At 48.4% G+C, this 17,160-nt stretch overlaps 1 protein-coding gene across 5 annotated transcripts in view; it reads left to right on the top strand.

Moving 5' to 3' along the window:
* The window catches only part of EDC3 (enhancer of mRNA decapping 3), a 76,101-nt gene extending 58,950 nt beyond the window's left edge, over positions 1 to 17,151 (top strand). For all 5 annotated transcript variants that reach the window (XM_045848445.1, XM_045848447.1, XM_045848446.1 and 2 more), the window contains 3 exons: positions 8,513 to 8,666; positions 12,389 to 12,606; positions 14,596 to 17,151. In XM_045848445.1, the coding sequence (XP_045704401.1) occupies positions 8,513 to 8,666; positions 12,389 to 12,606; positions 14,596 to 14,930 (707 nt within the window). In that variant the 3' untranslated portion in view covers positions 14,931 to 17,151. The remainder of the gene's footprint in view (positions 1 to 8,512; positions 8,667 to 12,388; positions 12,607 to 14,595) is intronic.
* Positions 17,152 to 17,160: the final 9 nt, after the last annotated feature.

Here is a 17,160-nt window from a genome sequence, read left to right as displayed (position 1 = left end):
ATCTCCGCCCCTCCTACCAGTCTGGATGAATGTTCCTTCTTTAACTCCTTGGTTGTCGGGCTTCCCTACAGTTCGATTTTCTGGCAGCTCTGTCTTTTGTTTTTGTTTTTGTTTTTTTAATTTTTTGTTGTCCTTCTTTTGGTTGTGTGAGGGGGCAAATTGTGTCTCCTATGCCTCCATCTTTGCCAGAAGTCTCAGATTACATGGGTTTATAATGGTCCAAACCCATGTTCTTCTGGAGTGCTTTGTGGCTGAACCCAGAGAAAGTAGATACTAGAGTTGCCACACTGAGGAATAGCAAGGTGAAGGAGATGCTAGCTATTAAAGGTTTCAGTGAGAAGGCTTCAGTAGAGTCAGACTTAAGTTCCATAGCCAAAAGGGGGCTTCTGAGCCTGTTTTCTTGTCTGTTAGATGGGATAATACTTGTCAAGTGAGATCATGTAGAAAAGCAGCTAGTGCAGTACTCTTTATAATTATTACTTATCAGCGTGTGACTTTAAATGTGAATTGCAAAGGCTGTCTCAGTAGGGTAATTTCAAAGCGTCAGCACTTAAAAAATTTCTCTTACATGCCAGGCACCATTCTGTATACTCTGGGTAAGTCACTGTGCAGCACTTGAGGGGCCTTAGACTGTAGGATAACTAAATGTATAAACAAACAAATAATAGAAGTGTGTACAGGATTAGAGGTGGCAGAAAGCAGGGAGGGTAGAGGGTGGTTCAGGAGAAGCAGTGTCATCACAGTGAGTGTTTATGGTTCCTCACTCTGCACATTCTCATTCATCTCAGCTAATTTTCGTGGCATCTCTGTGTTCCAGTAAATCTTTCATTAGGAATGACTATAAAGTGTTTTGAATTCTTCATTCCCTAGGTTCTAGTAAATTCCTGTCAGGTGTATCTATTCAAAGACGTTTATTAGGGGTAGAATTTTTATTTAACTTCTACCATTTGTTTCCCACTGTATAGCTTCTGTCCTCAAGTACATGGAAGCCCAGATGGGAGGCAGTGGGGTACAATGGATGCAAGCACTGGATCTCCACAGTTCCCCTCCCTGCTTTGCCTGAAGGATGTTCCTCTGCCTCCACATTATGTGTCTGCTAAGATTGGGGAGGAGCGAGTGAATGAAAATGACCTGAAGTAGATTTTGAGTGTGGTGGTCTGAGACCCCTTTGAGTCTAGTACCACTTACCTATACCCATTTCTCTTGGTAAAAGCAGTTTGGCTTCCTGCTCTGAAGCAGAACAGTTGATGAAGCCACAGTTGTTTTGTTCCTAGTGCTTTGTGGCTTGCCTTCCTGCTTTTCCCACCGTAGCTAGTTAGGTCCTTGAGTTCCAGGGGTGTGTATCTTGCTGTCAGGACAGTTTTGGCTTTCACCATTCCGGGCTGTGGTTGTCTTCCACTGTTTGCCTTCCATCTCTGCCCCTGAACCCTGGATGTCTTCTCTGCATTTTGTCATAAAAATCCTTCAAGAAACGTTGTAATGCTTTCAAGACCAGCAGTGTTTTCATCTCCTAAAGAACAAGTAATCAGGAAATCCGCTCTAGGTTTGTATATGTGTTCAAAAGGAATTCAGGAAAAAGTAATCTTTGAGTTTAGAAGTGCCCATTGAAGAAATTTACCCTGAGGATAGTGATACTTCCTTTAGTGGCTGTTGTGCTCCTGATGAGGACCCTTCTCATTCAGAGAATCAAGTGTCTACTGTGCTGGAACTGGTCGTGATCTCATCACCTTCCCAAACCATTGACCCAACCCATCTAGTTCCCGCCCTGATCTCCCCATGACCCCAGCTCCCCATCCTGTGTTTACAGATGAGACCACGTGCTACAGGGATACCAATCACAGGTAGGCACCTCTTCTACATTGCTTACCTTAAGAGAGCCACAGGGAGATGTCAAGAGGTAAATTCTAAGAGGAGGATTAGAACACCTGAACTGACACACTTGTGCTCCTGCATTAAGTACTCCCACAGCTTTTCACTGAGTAGGGGCTCATGAGCCTGTTTTCTGAAATTGTGTCTCCTGCAGGCAGACTTCCTTGACAGTGACTTGGTAGAATTGGGGAACCCTGTGGAGGATTCTAGCAGATCCTCCAGTGCCACAAGTGGAGGGGGTGGTCAGTTCCTTTAACATGGAATCCTTTGGAGTTTCTGGGCATGGGTAATCAGGTGCACACCTGTCATAGGCCTGAAGGTCTGGCTGCAAGTCATGGCATTCTCTTGAGGTTTTAGAGCAGGGGTGTCAAAGTCATTTTCACCAGGGGCTACATCAGCTTCACGCTTGCCTTCAAAGGGCTGAAGGTAATTTTAGCACTGTATAAATGTAACTACTCCTTAACTAGGGGCAAGGAACTCGGTGCTGCCACCAGGTAGAAACAAGGTGCCGGGCCAGATAAAGCAAGGTAGAGGAGGGCCGGATTTGGCCTGTGGGCCTTGTGTTTGCCACCTGTGTTCTAGAGGAATACTGTTAAGACAGATGTCTTGGCTAGACTCTTCTCCCGGTGCTGAACACTTACGCTTCCTAGTCTTTCACTGGAAAAGGTCTCATGGCAATTTGTTGCCAGAGTATCAAATAAAGAGTTTAAGCTCAAAGTAAGGCTGTAGAATCTGGAGTTTAGCATGTATGAACTGACACCTGAATTTTCTGATGAAGCTACTAGTTGGTCATTCTAAAAACTGAGATGGTCTTGACAAATATTTGCTAAGATGTGACTTTTTACCATTTCAGAGCCAAAGGTACCTAGCCAGAGTGAGGATGGAGTTTGAATTTGGTGCATCCACCATCCCCCTTAAATGCAGCATGTCACAGCTAAGCCAATCACTCATTCCCTTGACTCCTGCCATTCCTCTTTCTTTCAGTGGGGTCACCATTTTTTAAGTGTCCAGCATGAAACTTTGTGGCCATTGTTGCCTCTTCTTCCTCGTAAAAGTTCATGATTAGCAAGAACCCTGGAGGCCTTCCCCCTCCCCCTAACTTAACAGCCAGTGTGGCAATTCCTTTGGTAGCAGCCCTGGCAAGGACTTTTCCTTTATCTTCGGTGTTCATTCTGGCTCCAGATTCTCTTCTTCCTTCACAATCACCCTTGAAATTGTTATGAGCTTTAGTTTCTTGTGCTACCCCACACATTACTGTGTCCCTTGAAATCAATTCTATAAGATCGTTCTGCGCTCGCTTTCTAGCCCTGTCAACTTCCTCCTGCATAAAACAACTTGGCTTTTAAAACCTTTTGACATCAGTCTCTAGGTTCCAGGCAGCCTCTGGAACTCAGTTCAAGGTTCTTCCCCACCTTATCTGGAGTGTGCACTTTCTCTCGTCATTGTAACTACAGTCCTGCCTGTCTTTCAAGGCACAGTTTAGATTGAGAATTTGATACCTGCCTACAGTTCCTTGTTTGAAATGCATACTTCGCACTTGTGTTCAGGAGGATGCAATTCAGTTTGTGTATTCTCTGGTACTTGGACATATATATTTTTGTTTTCAGCTGAACTGTCAGGCTGTGGGAACACTATCTTTTTTTCATATTCTTTTTATTTACTGTGTCTCCTGTCGCTCTCCACCCCACCACTGACTTGATATATTATTGCTCTGTAAACATTTCTTGATTATATTTGGAGGTAATTAACTCTTTCTCTTTTCTCCCCAACTTTTTATATTAAAAAAATTTTTCAAACAGTTACTAGACTAGCTCTGGCTGGTGTAGCTCAGAAGGTAGGGTATCACCCCATGAACTGAAAGGTTGTCAGTTCGATTCCTGGTCGGGACACATCCCTGGGTTGTGGGCCAAGCCCCCAGTTAGGCCAGGCCCCCAGTTAGGTGTGTGCGAGAGGCAACTGAATGATGTTCTCTCTCAGATCAGTGTTTCTTTCCTTCTCTTTCTCCTTCCCTTACCCTCTGTCTAAAAATAAATAAAATCTTTTAAAAATAAAGGTGCTAGACTAGTATAGTGAACAGCCACACACCCTTGATATAGATTCACCAGCTAACATGTTGCCACATTGACTTTATAGAAATAAAGTAAATGTGCACACACATCTGAACTGCTTGAGATTTTATCGCACTCATTGTACTTCTTCACCCCGGAACATTCCCGTGTGCACCCTGTAGGGTATTGCAGTGTCCAGTCATACTGCATGATTACTCTCAGGAAATTTAAAATTAATACAAAAGTATTATTTAATATGTACTCTGTGCAAAACTTTCTAATTGTTTGTCTTTCAGTTATGTCTTTCATAACTGTCTTTTTAATCAAGCATGGCATATGGCATTTAGTTGTCTCTTGACATCATATCATACCCCTTTCCTTTTCCACAACTTGTGTTGCCTTTTGTGATGCTGATATTTGTGGAGATTGTAGGGGAGTTGATATAAAGAGTGCCCTTTAGTTTTGATTTACTGCTTGTTTCCTTTTGACATGATTCGTGTTAAACACTTTTTCCAGGGTTTTGGCGGGGCTCTGTCTCTTACAGCATCACCATGTAGAGTCCACATTGTCGGTTTGTCCCGCCACTGAGGCTCAGTTAGATCACTTGGTAAGATATCCTTCAGATTTCTTTGTAAAGATACTTTTCCTTTGTAATTAATAAGTAATCTTGTCGGGAACTCCTTTATCTCTTGAGTTTGTAGCTTGTTTCAGTGGAGCTGTACCCTGAAGGAATGAGGTCCGGCGGGGACAGGAGGGTTGGCCTATTTGTGAATGAGAAAGGAAGAGGTGGGGAAGGAGTCAAGCCCTTCTTCCTTTGGTTACAGCTGCCGAACGGAATGCCCGGAGGCTGTTGCACCGTCTCTTCACAGTCATTCACTCCTTGAATACATTTGTGTAGCCCTTCCCACAGGCACTATGCCAACACTGAGGGTCCCATGGAGAAGAAGGGGACACAGCACTGGAACAGGATGGACATGGTCACTGCCCCCATATTGCTCACAGTCTGGCGAAGTAGAGAGTTGAGAAAGAAAACCATCTACAAACTGTACTATGTACAGTGCAGAGAATAAGCAGCGTGCTGAGAGCGCAGGGTACGTGCGCTGACGCGTGAGAGTAAGGAACCAGCCCTGTGCCTGAGGGCGTGAAGGGAGAAGAGAGTGCCAGGAGAGGGACATTCTTCCCTGGAGGCCAAAAAGAACTTGGAGTATTTAGGCATCAGAAAGCAGCCAAGATGCTTGGAGCATGGTGGGGGTTGGGTCCAAGGTAAAGGGATGAAGTCTACAGGGGCCAGATGATGGGAGGCCTGGTGGACCCTAATAAAGAGTACTAGGAGTATTAGGCTTGTAATGAATCCTCCTTTCAGAGATAACGACACCAAATTGCATTTGGTGGGATCTTTACTATAAATGTGTGGGGGCTGTGGATCTGAGGGTCTGAATTTACCAGTGGTTTTATACTCAAAAAAGACCCAGTGTGACATTGTCAACCAAATGTGTGACTACCATGGAATGGAATCAGAATTCATAGTCCTGTGTAAATCCCAGGCCCATTAATGAGCCATGCTCCTCATTGATAAGACATGGGGCACACACAGCCTTTCCAACTAAAAGGCCACATCACCGTGAGGAGCGGGTGTAGATGGGAGATGACACTTTGTTGTGGGAGCCTTGTTACTCAACAGAAAGTCTGGGAACTTGGAAGGACAGGGAGGGACGTCCATTCAGAGGCTAGCGGGGAAGGTTTGGCCGTGATGCTGGATGGTGTGTGAGGGCGGGAGTGCAATGGAGGGTGTACTGTTCGTGAGGGAGGGAAAGGCCTGGAGGTGTCGGGGGAGCAGTGCAGAAGGGACAGGGATACCAAAGGGGCCGTGTCGTTCTAAGGCCCTTGCCTCATGCTGTGGAATGAGTTGTGCCACCTGGAAGGGTCTTCTGTCTTGGTCTGTACTGAGTGTGCGTAAACGTTTTCCTCGATATCCTAAGGATGATCAGATCCTAAGACGTTCTCTCCTTGTCACAAACCGACTATGATTACATCTGCCTTTCTTGTTTCACCAACAGCTGTAAGATACATATTGAGACAAGCCCTTCCCACTGATGTTGCTGCCTTGGGTCCAGAACAATACAGAGCCACCTTCCAACCCAAACACAATAAGCTTGGCTCTTGTTCAGGCTTTGGCAGTGTCATTGTTTGCAGTTTACACGATATGTTCTTGGTTCCCTTCCTTTGGAGTTTATTTTATTTCCCCTGCCCATTTCTGATAAGCCAGTCTGCCTGGTTGGACTTTGTGTGTGAGTGTTGAAAGAAACATTTTGTGGTGCTTGCACGTTCCTCTCAGAGAAGCGGTGGAGTGCAGTGGAGTCCTCAGCCTTGCAACAGCACACGGAACCCAGGACCCTGCCTTTGTCTTTCCCTAAGCTACAGACAGGCCAGTTCCTCAGCAGTGACCCCCATCCCACACACAGCCACACGATTTCCAGCTGCCATGTGTAGGGAGTGAGGGGTGGTCCTCTTCTCCCTGTACCGTGAGCTTTGTACCTTTAAGAACTGAGGAGGAAGGCAGCAGAAAGTGCTCGACCTGCACCCAGAGAGTAAGCCTGACGGTAGAGTAGCAGGTCACGACTCACAGCCCTGACCCGTTTCCAATCCAACAGAAAGAGAACAAGCAGGTGAGGAGGTGCACAGACCTGAGGAAACGGGAGAGATGCTCTCCCTTGCGTGACTGTGCAAGTAAAGAGGGTATTTGATGTGGGCAGGTGTGTGACTTGTCTGACAGGTTTAGGATTGTAAGTAGCTTAGGGCTCCCAAGAATTCCTTCAGCTGTTTTATACTGCTATCAGTGGTTCCTGATTAGTTCTGATAATGTGTGCGTGACTGGAACAGGTCATAAAAATGACTGTTTTGATCAGCTGTTGACATGCAAGGTCAGGCTGCAGCCTCCAGCGTTGGCACTTGGGTATGTCGGTAACTGATGTTTCTGAAAGGGTGAGAGGAGATAACGCCCCCTTGTGGCACTTTGTTGTCTCTTAATTCATAATTATTCATATTATGAATGCCTTTTCAAATTTTGCTCATGGATCTGTAAAAATCTAGATCTGTAATATTTTTTAAGCCCAAGCCCCTTGGAGACTGCAGCTCTTTTCAGTTTTTGCTTCTACACAAATCATACTTTGCAGCTAATTAAGCTGAAGAAGCCTGGTAATAAAGTTTGAATTAAGAAAATAATCTATGTAGGCAGGACTGGATGCCTCATAGACCCTCAAGAAATTTCTTCTGATATGGTCAGTGAGAAAGACAAGTTTTTCTGAACACGGCTCTGGGACCAGTAGGATGAAGATGAACTTCTGCTTCAGAGTTTGATCAGAGCAGAAATAACATTAGGTTTGCATCACTTACATGTTTGAATATATGATGAGAGCTCACATCTGCTGACAAATATAGGTAAGACAAGTTGAAGCGGTGGGGGACCGAGAGGTACAGGTTAGTTCCCTACTCTGAGGAGCTGACAGTCCAGTGTAGGCTATGGCACAGGCTCTAAAAAGATGTCTGATGTAGCCACACAGAACTGGCTACACACAGACCACAGTGACTTGCTGATGGGGATCCATGTCAGTCCGTCAGTCAGTGAGCCTCTAGGGTGGAGGGGCCACTCCCAGTGGCTTTAGTGTCTGTCAGGTGGCATTGGTTGTCAGGGCAAGAGCTGCTTTTGCAGATTTTTGGCTTTGCTGGTTCTTTCTTGTCCTGGTTTTCTGGGCCCTGAAGTGGCACGTCGTGTCGATACTGGTGCGGAAACGTGACACCGTGTGTCTCACCTACACACTTGGGCCTCTGCTACAGACTTGGGCCTTTTAAAACCAAGTGCTTCCAGTGACTGCTTTCCTCCAGCCTTCATAGAGTTCTCTTTATTTGTGGTGAATTAAATGATATGATTCTTTTGAGTAGCTTAAGGCGAGCCATAGGTTCCTTTCCATGTACTTATTCCCTGTGGTATATTGTCACATTCACTCCAAATGGTCAGAGAATGCCAAATTCTTGGAGAAAACAAGTTGCTAATTGAAATTTCTTAAGCAAAGAGAACGGATAAGTAGAAGGGAGGAGGACGAAGTGGGGAGCAGATGGGATGAACAAGTCATCCCACCCCGAAAGTGAATAGTGGGACCAGTGGGTTGGGAGGGTGAGGTTCGGGGGGGGGGGGTTCTACTTGTAAGGAAACCCCACTGCCAGGGCGGCATTTCTCCCTCTTGGGACACGCATGTTCAGTTCTGGTGGGGTCTGTAGTTTGCTGTTATTGAATACAAGCTCTCTGCTGACCTTTTCTTGGTGGTACCAAATATGTCTTGGTAGATTTGGCCTCCATGGTTAAAACTTCACAAACCCCACTCTGTGATAACCTGAACAAGATATTAATTTGTTCCTCATCACTGCCTGAGCCTCTGGGGCTGCATAGCATGCCTCAGTCCCAGGTGAGGCAGATGGTCAGGGGAGGGCCATTCTCAAAGTCGTGGCTCTCACAGAGTCCTGAATTGAGCACACCCATTTGTGGACCTGGTTTCCTGTAATCACTGCCCTTTATCTCCATTCCTTCTTTTGAACTGCAGACTCTGGCCTGGTTGTCCCAAGTGTCTCCTATGAACTACATAAAAAGCTGCTGTCTGTGGCCGAAAAGCATGGGTTGACTCTAGAGCGGAGACTGGAGATGACAGGTGTGTGTGCCAGTCAGATGGCACTGACTCTGCTCGGAGGACCCAACAGGTAATGCCTTTGGATCGGCAGTGGCCGAGTGTGGGTTGGTGCTGCTCTGCCTGGCCCCATCACGGTGCCTCACCCAGGAGGAATTCATTAGACAGTTGCTGCTTGTCTAATGGATACAACTTTATGAAGTCACTTTCCTGGATGCTGGAGGTTTTTGTTTGTTTCTCTAGCCAATCTCCGGGAAGTCCTCATTCCTCTCCCAGTAAGCCACCCTTTGACCTTTTCTTTCCTGGTGACAGTTGCTGGCTGTTAGAGGCCTGCCTTCTAAGCTCCTTCAGAGACCTAGCCTTTGGTACCTGTCATTCCAGGGGCTGGATGCAAATCAGTCCTGAGTTCCAGAGCCACTCTGACAATTGGGTGGGAGAGCTGGAGCCTGGTACCTTCTCACCTGCCCTCTGGGTTCGTGTAGCAGGAGCAGGGCTTCATTTCATTTGTGGACATTTACTGATACTGAGTACTGGCCTTGTGCTAGGACTAGGGATAAGGAAAGAATAAAACACAGCTCCTGCCCTGCAGTAGCCTAATGAGGCCTCCAAAAAGTACCATGCTGTGGTAGAGGAAACAGAAGGTTCTCTCCAAGCCACATTCTGTCTGCTCCCAGGCCAGTCACCCTTCCTAGAGCAGGGCATCCAGGCTGAGTTGTCCTGCAGAGCAAGGAGCAATTAACAGGCAGCAGGAGTGGGGAGAGTAGCCTAGGTCTGGGGAGTAGCGCGTGCCAAGAGCATAGAGAATTGAGAGACCACGGCAGTGGTGGGGCTGTGAGTCATTCTGTGGCTGGAAAGCAGAGTGTCAGTGCGGCTGAGCCGTAGGGAGCTGTGGATGGGATTTCATTGGGGCTGTGACATGATTTTACAAAGATGACTGGTTGAGTAGATGATGTGGAGACAAGACTGCAGGCACACTCTAACAGAAAACTTAGCAACCAGGGAAATAGGATCAAAGAAGTAGAGATCAGTGAGGGTTTTTTGTTTGTTTGTTTGTTTTTTTAAGATAAAATTACCTGGCTGGCGTAGCTCAGTGGATTGAGCTCGGGCTGCAAACCAAAGTGTCGCAGGTTCAATTCCCAGTCAGGGTACATACCTGGGTTGCAGGCCATGACCCCCAGCAACCGCACATTGATGTTTCTCTCTCTCTATTTCCCTCCCTTCCCTCTCTAAAAATAAATAAGTAAAATTAAAAAAAAAAGATAAAATTAACAGAGCAAGGTCATTGAATGGATGTGGGAGATGGTGGAAAGTGAAGTGCCTATGGTCACTGACCTTCCAGCTTTCCCACGTGGATACCTGGTCAGATGGTGACAACATTAACTGTGATAGGGAACATGGGAAGAAGAGCAGGTTTGGAGGAAATGGTGGGATCTTGTTTTGACTATGTTAAGTTTGAGAGGCCTGTGAGATAGCCAAATAGACCATTAGTAGTCTGCATCTGAAGTTTAGGTCTGAGCAGAAGACAGAGACCTGCAAGTCATCAGCTTATAGGTGTGATAGAATAGATGAGGTCCTGTAAAGAGAAGGTGTGCAGGGAGGAAGGGCCTAGGATGGAATTCTGGGGAACATCAGCATTGAAGGCATGGTGAGGTGATCAGCCTTCCAGAATGGCTGAGAAAGAAAGCCAGAGAGGTAAGAAAACCAAGAGTATCGTGCTTCCGAACCAGAGGAATAGTGTTTGAAGAATAAAGGCATGGTCAGCAGTGGTACCGCTGAGAGATCAAGCAAAGGTGGAGCTGACAGGTGTCTGCTGGATTTGTCTGTAAAAGGAGGACAGTGGCAGCCTTGTGGAGAGTGGTGTCTAAAGTGATCCAGCTAGATGTGAGGTTCCCTTCTTGCTCCTCCATTCCCCTTACCCTATGGATTGTGGGTGTGTTTACTCCTCCTTGCCCTTGATTTAGGCTTGCTTCTCAACCGTGCCTCTCCAGTGACAGAGAAGAGCTGATGGAGAGCAACTCCCCCCTGACTCCCCCCCCCACCCCCACACAAAAGAAAGGAATAGCGCCAGCACCTGGGGACAGAACACCAGGCCCTTGGTCCTGGTGACTACCACACCTCCCGCCGAAGTGGCCGTTGGGGCAGCTCCTGGAGTGAGTTCTTCCTGAGAGTATTTGAGGCCATTAAGTAGCTTCCCAGAAACAGTAGTTTTGGGGCAGGATTTGAATGTCCCCACAAAGTCATATTCCTCTCAAGCCACCTTCTTGGGATTGGCTGTCCCTGTGCCTGTTTGAACTCTCAGAAAGGTCCTCTCCTGCCCTTTGCAGCAGCTACTGGCTTTCCTTTGAGAAAGATTACCACGTTAGTAGTCATTTTCATGTATGTCAAGAATCATGCAGTTCCTCACTGCTTTCATAACAGTGTTGAATTTGATACTCATAGCTTCTCCTCGAAGGTACATGGTAGACCACTGTTTTAAGATAGGCCAGCTAAGGCTCAGAGAGCTAGAGCTGGAAGACTTGCCCATGTGATCCTGCACGTATGAGGTGGACCACGTCTCCAGTCCAGATAGCTCTGTTTCCAGGGCCCGTGCTCTGCCCCTCGCTGTTGCATGTGTGGGTGCTATGGTCTGCTTTGATACCTCTGTGAGAGTTTAGGAAACAGACACGGGTGAGTCATATGCCAGAACTTGGCAGTGTCTGTCTGAAGGGAGTACTCATCACATTTCCTTAAGATGCAGACATAGTAGGGGAAATGAATGGTACTACCCTAAATTTATTTGGGGGGTGGGGTTTCCTGTTTGGCTTGACAGCAGTTGTCATATTCCTCTCTTTGGGGGATTGATAAGTGACTGTCACTGCACCATCCCAAGCAGGATCCTAAGTCTCTTGCTTGCTGTACATTTCCCCTACCTTCCAGCCCTGGGGCAGACTTCACTGCCTGTGAATCAGGCACAGCTCCAAGGTAACCCTCCAACCTTACTTGTGGCTTCTCTGAGACCAGAGAGGTCTCAGCTTTGAATGGCAGGAAACTGAAAATGGGTGTCCAAGGCAGCTGCCAGCCTAGTGGGCCAGCAAGCCCAGCCAGCTGCCTCTTCTGTGACCAGCACTGTAACAGTGCCAACACCCAGAGGGCACTTTTTGTGTCGGGTCCACATAGCGTCCTGTGCAGTAGGTCCTGTTAGCATCTCCAGCACTGCCCTTATTAAAGCTTACTGGCAGCTCGGTAAAGAGAACTTGAACTGGCGACTGACTGAGGGTGATTCAGAGCTACCCTGTTTGGTACTTGCTGTGAGTTTCTTAGGAGCCGAGCCAGAGTAAACCTAGAAAAGGTGGGCCTTGAGCTGGATCTCAAAGGAACGGTGGGCTTCCTGGGCAGGGGCACAGTTGAGCAGAAGCAAAAAAGAGCTTTAACAGTACAGGCGAGAATGAGACCAGACAGTACTACTGCAGGGGAGCAGGCGTGTTGGGGAGGGAAGCGAAGAGGGTGGCGAGGTGGGAAAAAGCCTGTCTGTTACACAAAGTTTGAGTCTAATAGGTTCACACTGTGAGGGCAGTAAACGTTCTTGGTCGGAAGCAGTGTTCTGTGGAACAAGGTTTGGATAAACTACCTAGTGAGGAGATCCAGCAGGTGAAGTGTGGAACACCCTATAGACCTGTCCTACAGTGGGTGTTGGCCCCTCTGGAACCTGGGACTATCGAGAACTCTGAGAGCAACAGGTGCGAGACACTCACTTGGTTTAGGGTGCAAGGGATTGCCAGGGCTGCGACTGAGACTGCTTCTTTACTTTTGTTCCAGGTTGAATCCCAAAAATGTTCACCAGAGGCCTACCGTGGCTTTGCTCTGTGGGCCCCATGTGAAGGGGGCTCAGGGTATCAGCTGTGGGAGGCATCTAGCCAACCATGACGTCCAGGTCATCCTCTTCCTGCCCAACTTTGTCAAGATGCTAGAGTCCATCACCAACGAGCTGTCTCTCTTCAGCAAGACCCAAGGCCAACAAGTGTCCAGTCTCAAAGGTGAGCACTTGCACAGGGCTGGCCTGAGGCCGCCTCCCTCCTCAGTAGTTCGATGGTCTGATGGTGCCGCCCAGTGGTGAGAGGTGGAAAAACATAGTGAGTATAAAGTGTGTTCTGCTTGCACAAATGGGAAATAACTTTGGTGTTGACTTGCCTACTTCCTATCCCTGTCACCCTCACTGTCCCGTACTCAGATGGAGAGCTAGGGACCCATTTATTCACTTCACAGATATTTATGGATGGAATGGGCACTGTTTCTGACACTGGGGATAGGGCAACAGATTCCCCCCGCCCCTCCCCCCCAGTCCATATCCATGCATCCATGAATCTTAACATTCAGGTTTGGACAGATGAAGAAACTAATAAGTAACATTTCCATTAGGTCAGATGGTAGTGTTATGGAAAAAGATAAAGCAGGGAAGAGAGAAGAGAGTGTCGGAGGAATACAGACTTACATGTTGCAGGGCCAGGCTGTAAAGGGCCTGTGGACCATTTGAAGGGCTTGGACTCTGACTTAGGACGAGATAGAAAGTCACTGGAGGAGTAAGTAGAATAAAGGTGTGATCCAGCTCAGGTTCCAAATGGTCATTCTGGCTGCTGCTTGAGAGTAGACTGTAGGCTTCCAAAGAGACGTGAAGAGGCTGCCATGAGCCCGCCATGAGCCCTGGCCAGTTAGAGCGTTGCCCCATATAGCAGGGTTGCAGGTTTGATTCCCAGTCAGATTATTATTAAGAAGTGTATTTTAAAAGATGATAAATTGGAGATGATGGTGGCTGAGACAGTGGACATGGTGAAAGGTGGTTAGTTTCTGCATCAGTTTTGAGTATAGACTGTACAGATTGGATGAAGGTGGTGAGAGAAAGAAGTTAAGGGGGACTCGAGGGTCTTTGGCCTGAGTGACTGGGAGGATGGGGTTGCCATCACTGAGATGGGAAGACTTGGGAGAAGAGCAGAAGCTCAGACATGGCACTAGATACGGCGGTGGAACTGTTGATTGATGTATTGATGAGTCTGGAGTTAAGCGAAGGGATGTGGTGTTTAGAGTCGTTATGAACCTGGATAAGATATCTCCTAGGAAGAGAGAGAGTAGGTAGAGTAGTTGTTAGACTGTTTGTTTAGAAGTCAGGGAGGCAGAGAGCAGCTAAGGATACAGGGAAGGAGTGGTCAGTGAAGGAGAAGGAAAATCAGGTGAGGCAAGTACCTGAAAGGCAAGTGAAGAGAGGAGGGTATGATGAGCGGTGTGAGCACGGTAGTCTAGGTTAAGTTCAGATGATGGATTAGAATTGACCGCTGGATTTAGCAGTGTGGAAGAGCAGTTTTAAGTGGAGTAGTGGCAGTGAAGTATGATTGGAGTGTGTTTTAAGTGCAAACAGGGGAGAAGTGGAGAGAACATATATGGCCCAGAGAAAGGGTTTTGCCAGGGGTCAGATAGTGAGTTGGGGCCAGAGCCTGGGCCAGATCCTGAGCCAGAACTTCAGTTTCCGATCTCTTAGGCCAGGTACCTGTGGGCACATAGACCCTGGGGCCCTGTGCTAAGTAAGGAAGCCGTGGATCTGTCATTGAGAAATAGCATTACTTCAGGCGGAGAGCTGGGAAGGCCTGCTAGGGGTTCCCCTCTGGAAATCTGTAACATGATGCCCATCTCAAGCAGTTCTTTCTCTGGCTGCCCTGAAGGCTTTCTGTCGCAGCTGTGCCAGGAGGCAGGCAAACCTGAGGATGCCAACCCTGGGGTTCGGTCTGATTTTTTATATTCTCAGTTTAATTTTAGCCTGGGCAAGAGTTACATGCTCTTACACTGTCCCAGTGGCCTGGTTAGAGCAGAGAAACCTTTTAAAATGCCTGAGAGAAGCGATAGGTTCCCTCTGCATTCTTAAGGTTGGGCTGCAAGGAGGAAGGACCCATTTCAGTGAGGGGGCCACCTGGGTTCTATTCCCAACCTGGGTCCTCTGCTTAGAGGGATTTTCAAATGACACTCCTTTGCATCTGCAGATCTGCCCACTAGCCCTGTGGACCTGGTGATCAACTGTCTGGATTGTCCCGAGAATGCCTTCCTGCGGGATCAGCCCTGGTACAAGGCAGCTGTGGCTTGGGCCAACCAGAACCGGGCACCAGTACTCAGCATAGATCCTCCTGTGCATGAAGTTGAACAGGGCATCGATGCCAAGTGGTCACTGGCTCTGGGCCTGCCTCTGCCGCTGGGAGAGCATGCGGGCCGCATCTACTTGTGCGACATTGGCATTCCCCAGCAGGTATTCCATGAGGTGGGGATCAACTACCACTCACCCTTTGGCTGCAAGTTTGTCATCCCACTACACTCTGCCTAGAGGGGCTCTGGACAGGCTGGATCCTGTAGTCCCCTGCTGCTCCCGACACTGAACTTGACAACGAACGCCTTAAGGATGTGAAGCTTCATGGACCTTGTTAAATTTTTTCTTTTGGGTTTATTTTGTGAGAGAACAAATCATATTTAAAGCTGACCTGTCACCTGCCCTTGGCCAGGAAAGGCTTTCCCATTGGGTGTGCGAGACAGGTGGCAGGCTGAGCGCTCAGTGGCTCCAGGCATCTCTACACTCGACCCCCTGCGTGGGGTTTTGTTTACAGACGTAGGCAGCTCACAAACTGTGTCAGGTTTACAGCCACTGGGCCAGGCTGAGCACCTCGTGGAGTGGGGCAGGGCCTGTTTGGGGGCCTGTACTTGCTACTTCAGTGCTGGTGGCTTTGTGTCCCCTCCTCTGATCACACACAACTGGCTGTGCTGCAGCAGTCCACTAGAGGGCAGACTCGCCCCCCCCCCATTCATTTGAGGGCTGTGGGGCCTCCCCTTGAGGCCCCCTGCCCCACACAAGTTGATTTGGAAGCTTTGACCCTCTCTTGAGCTGATCCAGGTTTAATGCTGGGATTTTTTTTCCAAGGGTCCTTCCTCCTTTCTATAGCACTCTTCAGAGGCAGGGAACGGGGTGGCATCAGGATGGTTTTACTGTACTGGGGTTTTACATTTTATTTGTCTTCAGCCCAGGTAGTATGAGGTTATGTTACTGTAGAACCACAGTGCCCATCTTGCCAGCATTGCCCCCAACCCCACACGCTCTCTAGTTGGGGGCTGAGCCTTTTCTTAGTCTGGGACCAGACCCCTCAGGCTGCAGCTTTAATGTTCAGTATTAGGGAGGCTGGGGGGCCTGGTGCTGAGCCACAAGAAGCTCCCTGGTGCTTCTGTCCTAGGCCACCACTCCCCCCACTTTCTTGCCTGCACATACATACCCACACTATTTTGTTCCCTCTGCCCTTCTGGAATGGTGGTCCTCGGTAGCTGCACATCCCTCCCCCTTGTTTGAATCCTTTCTGGTTGTCCACTCTACATGAGTAGGCTTGGGGCCAGCGCCCTATCTCAGAGATGCCAAAATGAGGTAATTTCTGGATGAGCTAACTGGTGGGGCTCAGCCATAGGAACACACTGCTGCTCAGCTCTAAGGGACTAAGCCTCTGGACCTTGTTAGCCTAGGCCCTGGGAGCTGGTAGAACAGGAGCCATGCCCTGGAGTTCCTGACAGCTGCCCTTCTGCTCTGTGCCTACGCACTCTGGTTAAAGGGGTGAGTGGGAAGGCTCACCATGGGTTGTGGTCCAGGGCTACATATCACTTTCCCTACAGGAGCATGGCCAGGACAGAGAGGGCTGGTCCCTCTTTCCCTCCTATCTTGCAGTTGTCTCCAGCAGTGGGAGGAAACCGAAGACAGTCATCCCTGTGCTGTGTCCTCCTGAGCCTCTGCTCACTCTCAGGGCCCAGTAGCTCCCAGGATGGGGCCCTCTCTCTAGGGGCAGGGCCATAGTCTGAGGAGTGGTGCTGGATTCCAGGCTTTTTAGTGAGCAACCAGTCAACAGGTTCTTCGCTGCCTGTTAATGTGCATAGGTTCCTTGAGTGGGTACAGTGGAAAACAAGCTAGAACCCTGGCCCAAAAGACTACTCACTCCAATAATTTGTGGTGGCACTGGAGGTGGGGGGTGGGGGGGGGGTGATGGCCTTGAGGAACCACTGGGAATTTGCCCACATTTTTTTTTCTTCCCTGGTGGCACTGGAGCCTCCTCATGCCCTTAGCCTGGGCCTTCCCCAGGGGTACTGTAGATAAGCATGATTCCTCTGTCCTTGGCTTTTTTCAGAGGCATCCTGCCTGCCATGCTCAGTCTCTGAGGGGCCCCAGTCATGTGGTCAAGAGGATCACTCATGCAGCTCTTGGGGAACTAAAAACCAGCACTAAAATAAAGCTAAATGACAGAGTCTCGTCTCTGGTGCGTTCTGCTCTGTAGGCTGCAGGGAGGTACCACCACCTCAAACCTAGGAGCCAATCTTGTCCTAGGCTAAAAATGGTTGGGATAGGTAAAACCAGATGCTGCCTGGTGAGCCACAGTGGGGTCGTCCCCTGACACCCCTTAGAGCCGAGAGGTACAAGGGCCAGCAGAACAGGTGTAGGAAGAGAACCAAGTGCCCTGTAGGACTGTTCAGCAAGCCCACTCAAAACTCAAACTGCTCTCCTGGGTGCAGAGGACCACCCCAGCTTCTGG

The sequence above is a fragment of the Phyllostomus hastatus genome, unplaced genomic scaffold (assembly GCF_019186645.2).
Source record: "Phyllostomus hastatus isolate PE091 unplaced genomic scaffold, TTU_PhHast_1.1 phas_contig_62, whole genome shotgun sequence".
Taxonomy (NCBI): domain Eukaryota; kingdom Metazoa; phylum Chordata; class Mammalia; order Chiroptera; family Phyllostomidae; genus Phyllostomus; species Phyllostomus hastatus.
The sequence above is the reverse complement of the archived record's forward strand: the minus strand, read 5'-3'. Positions and strand labels throughout refer to the sequence as shown.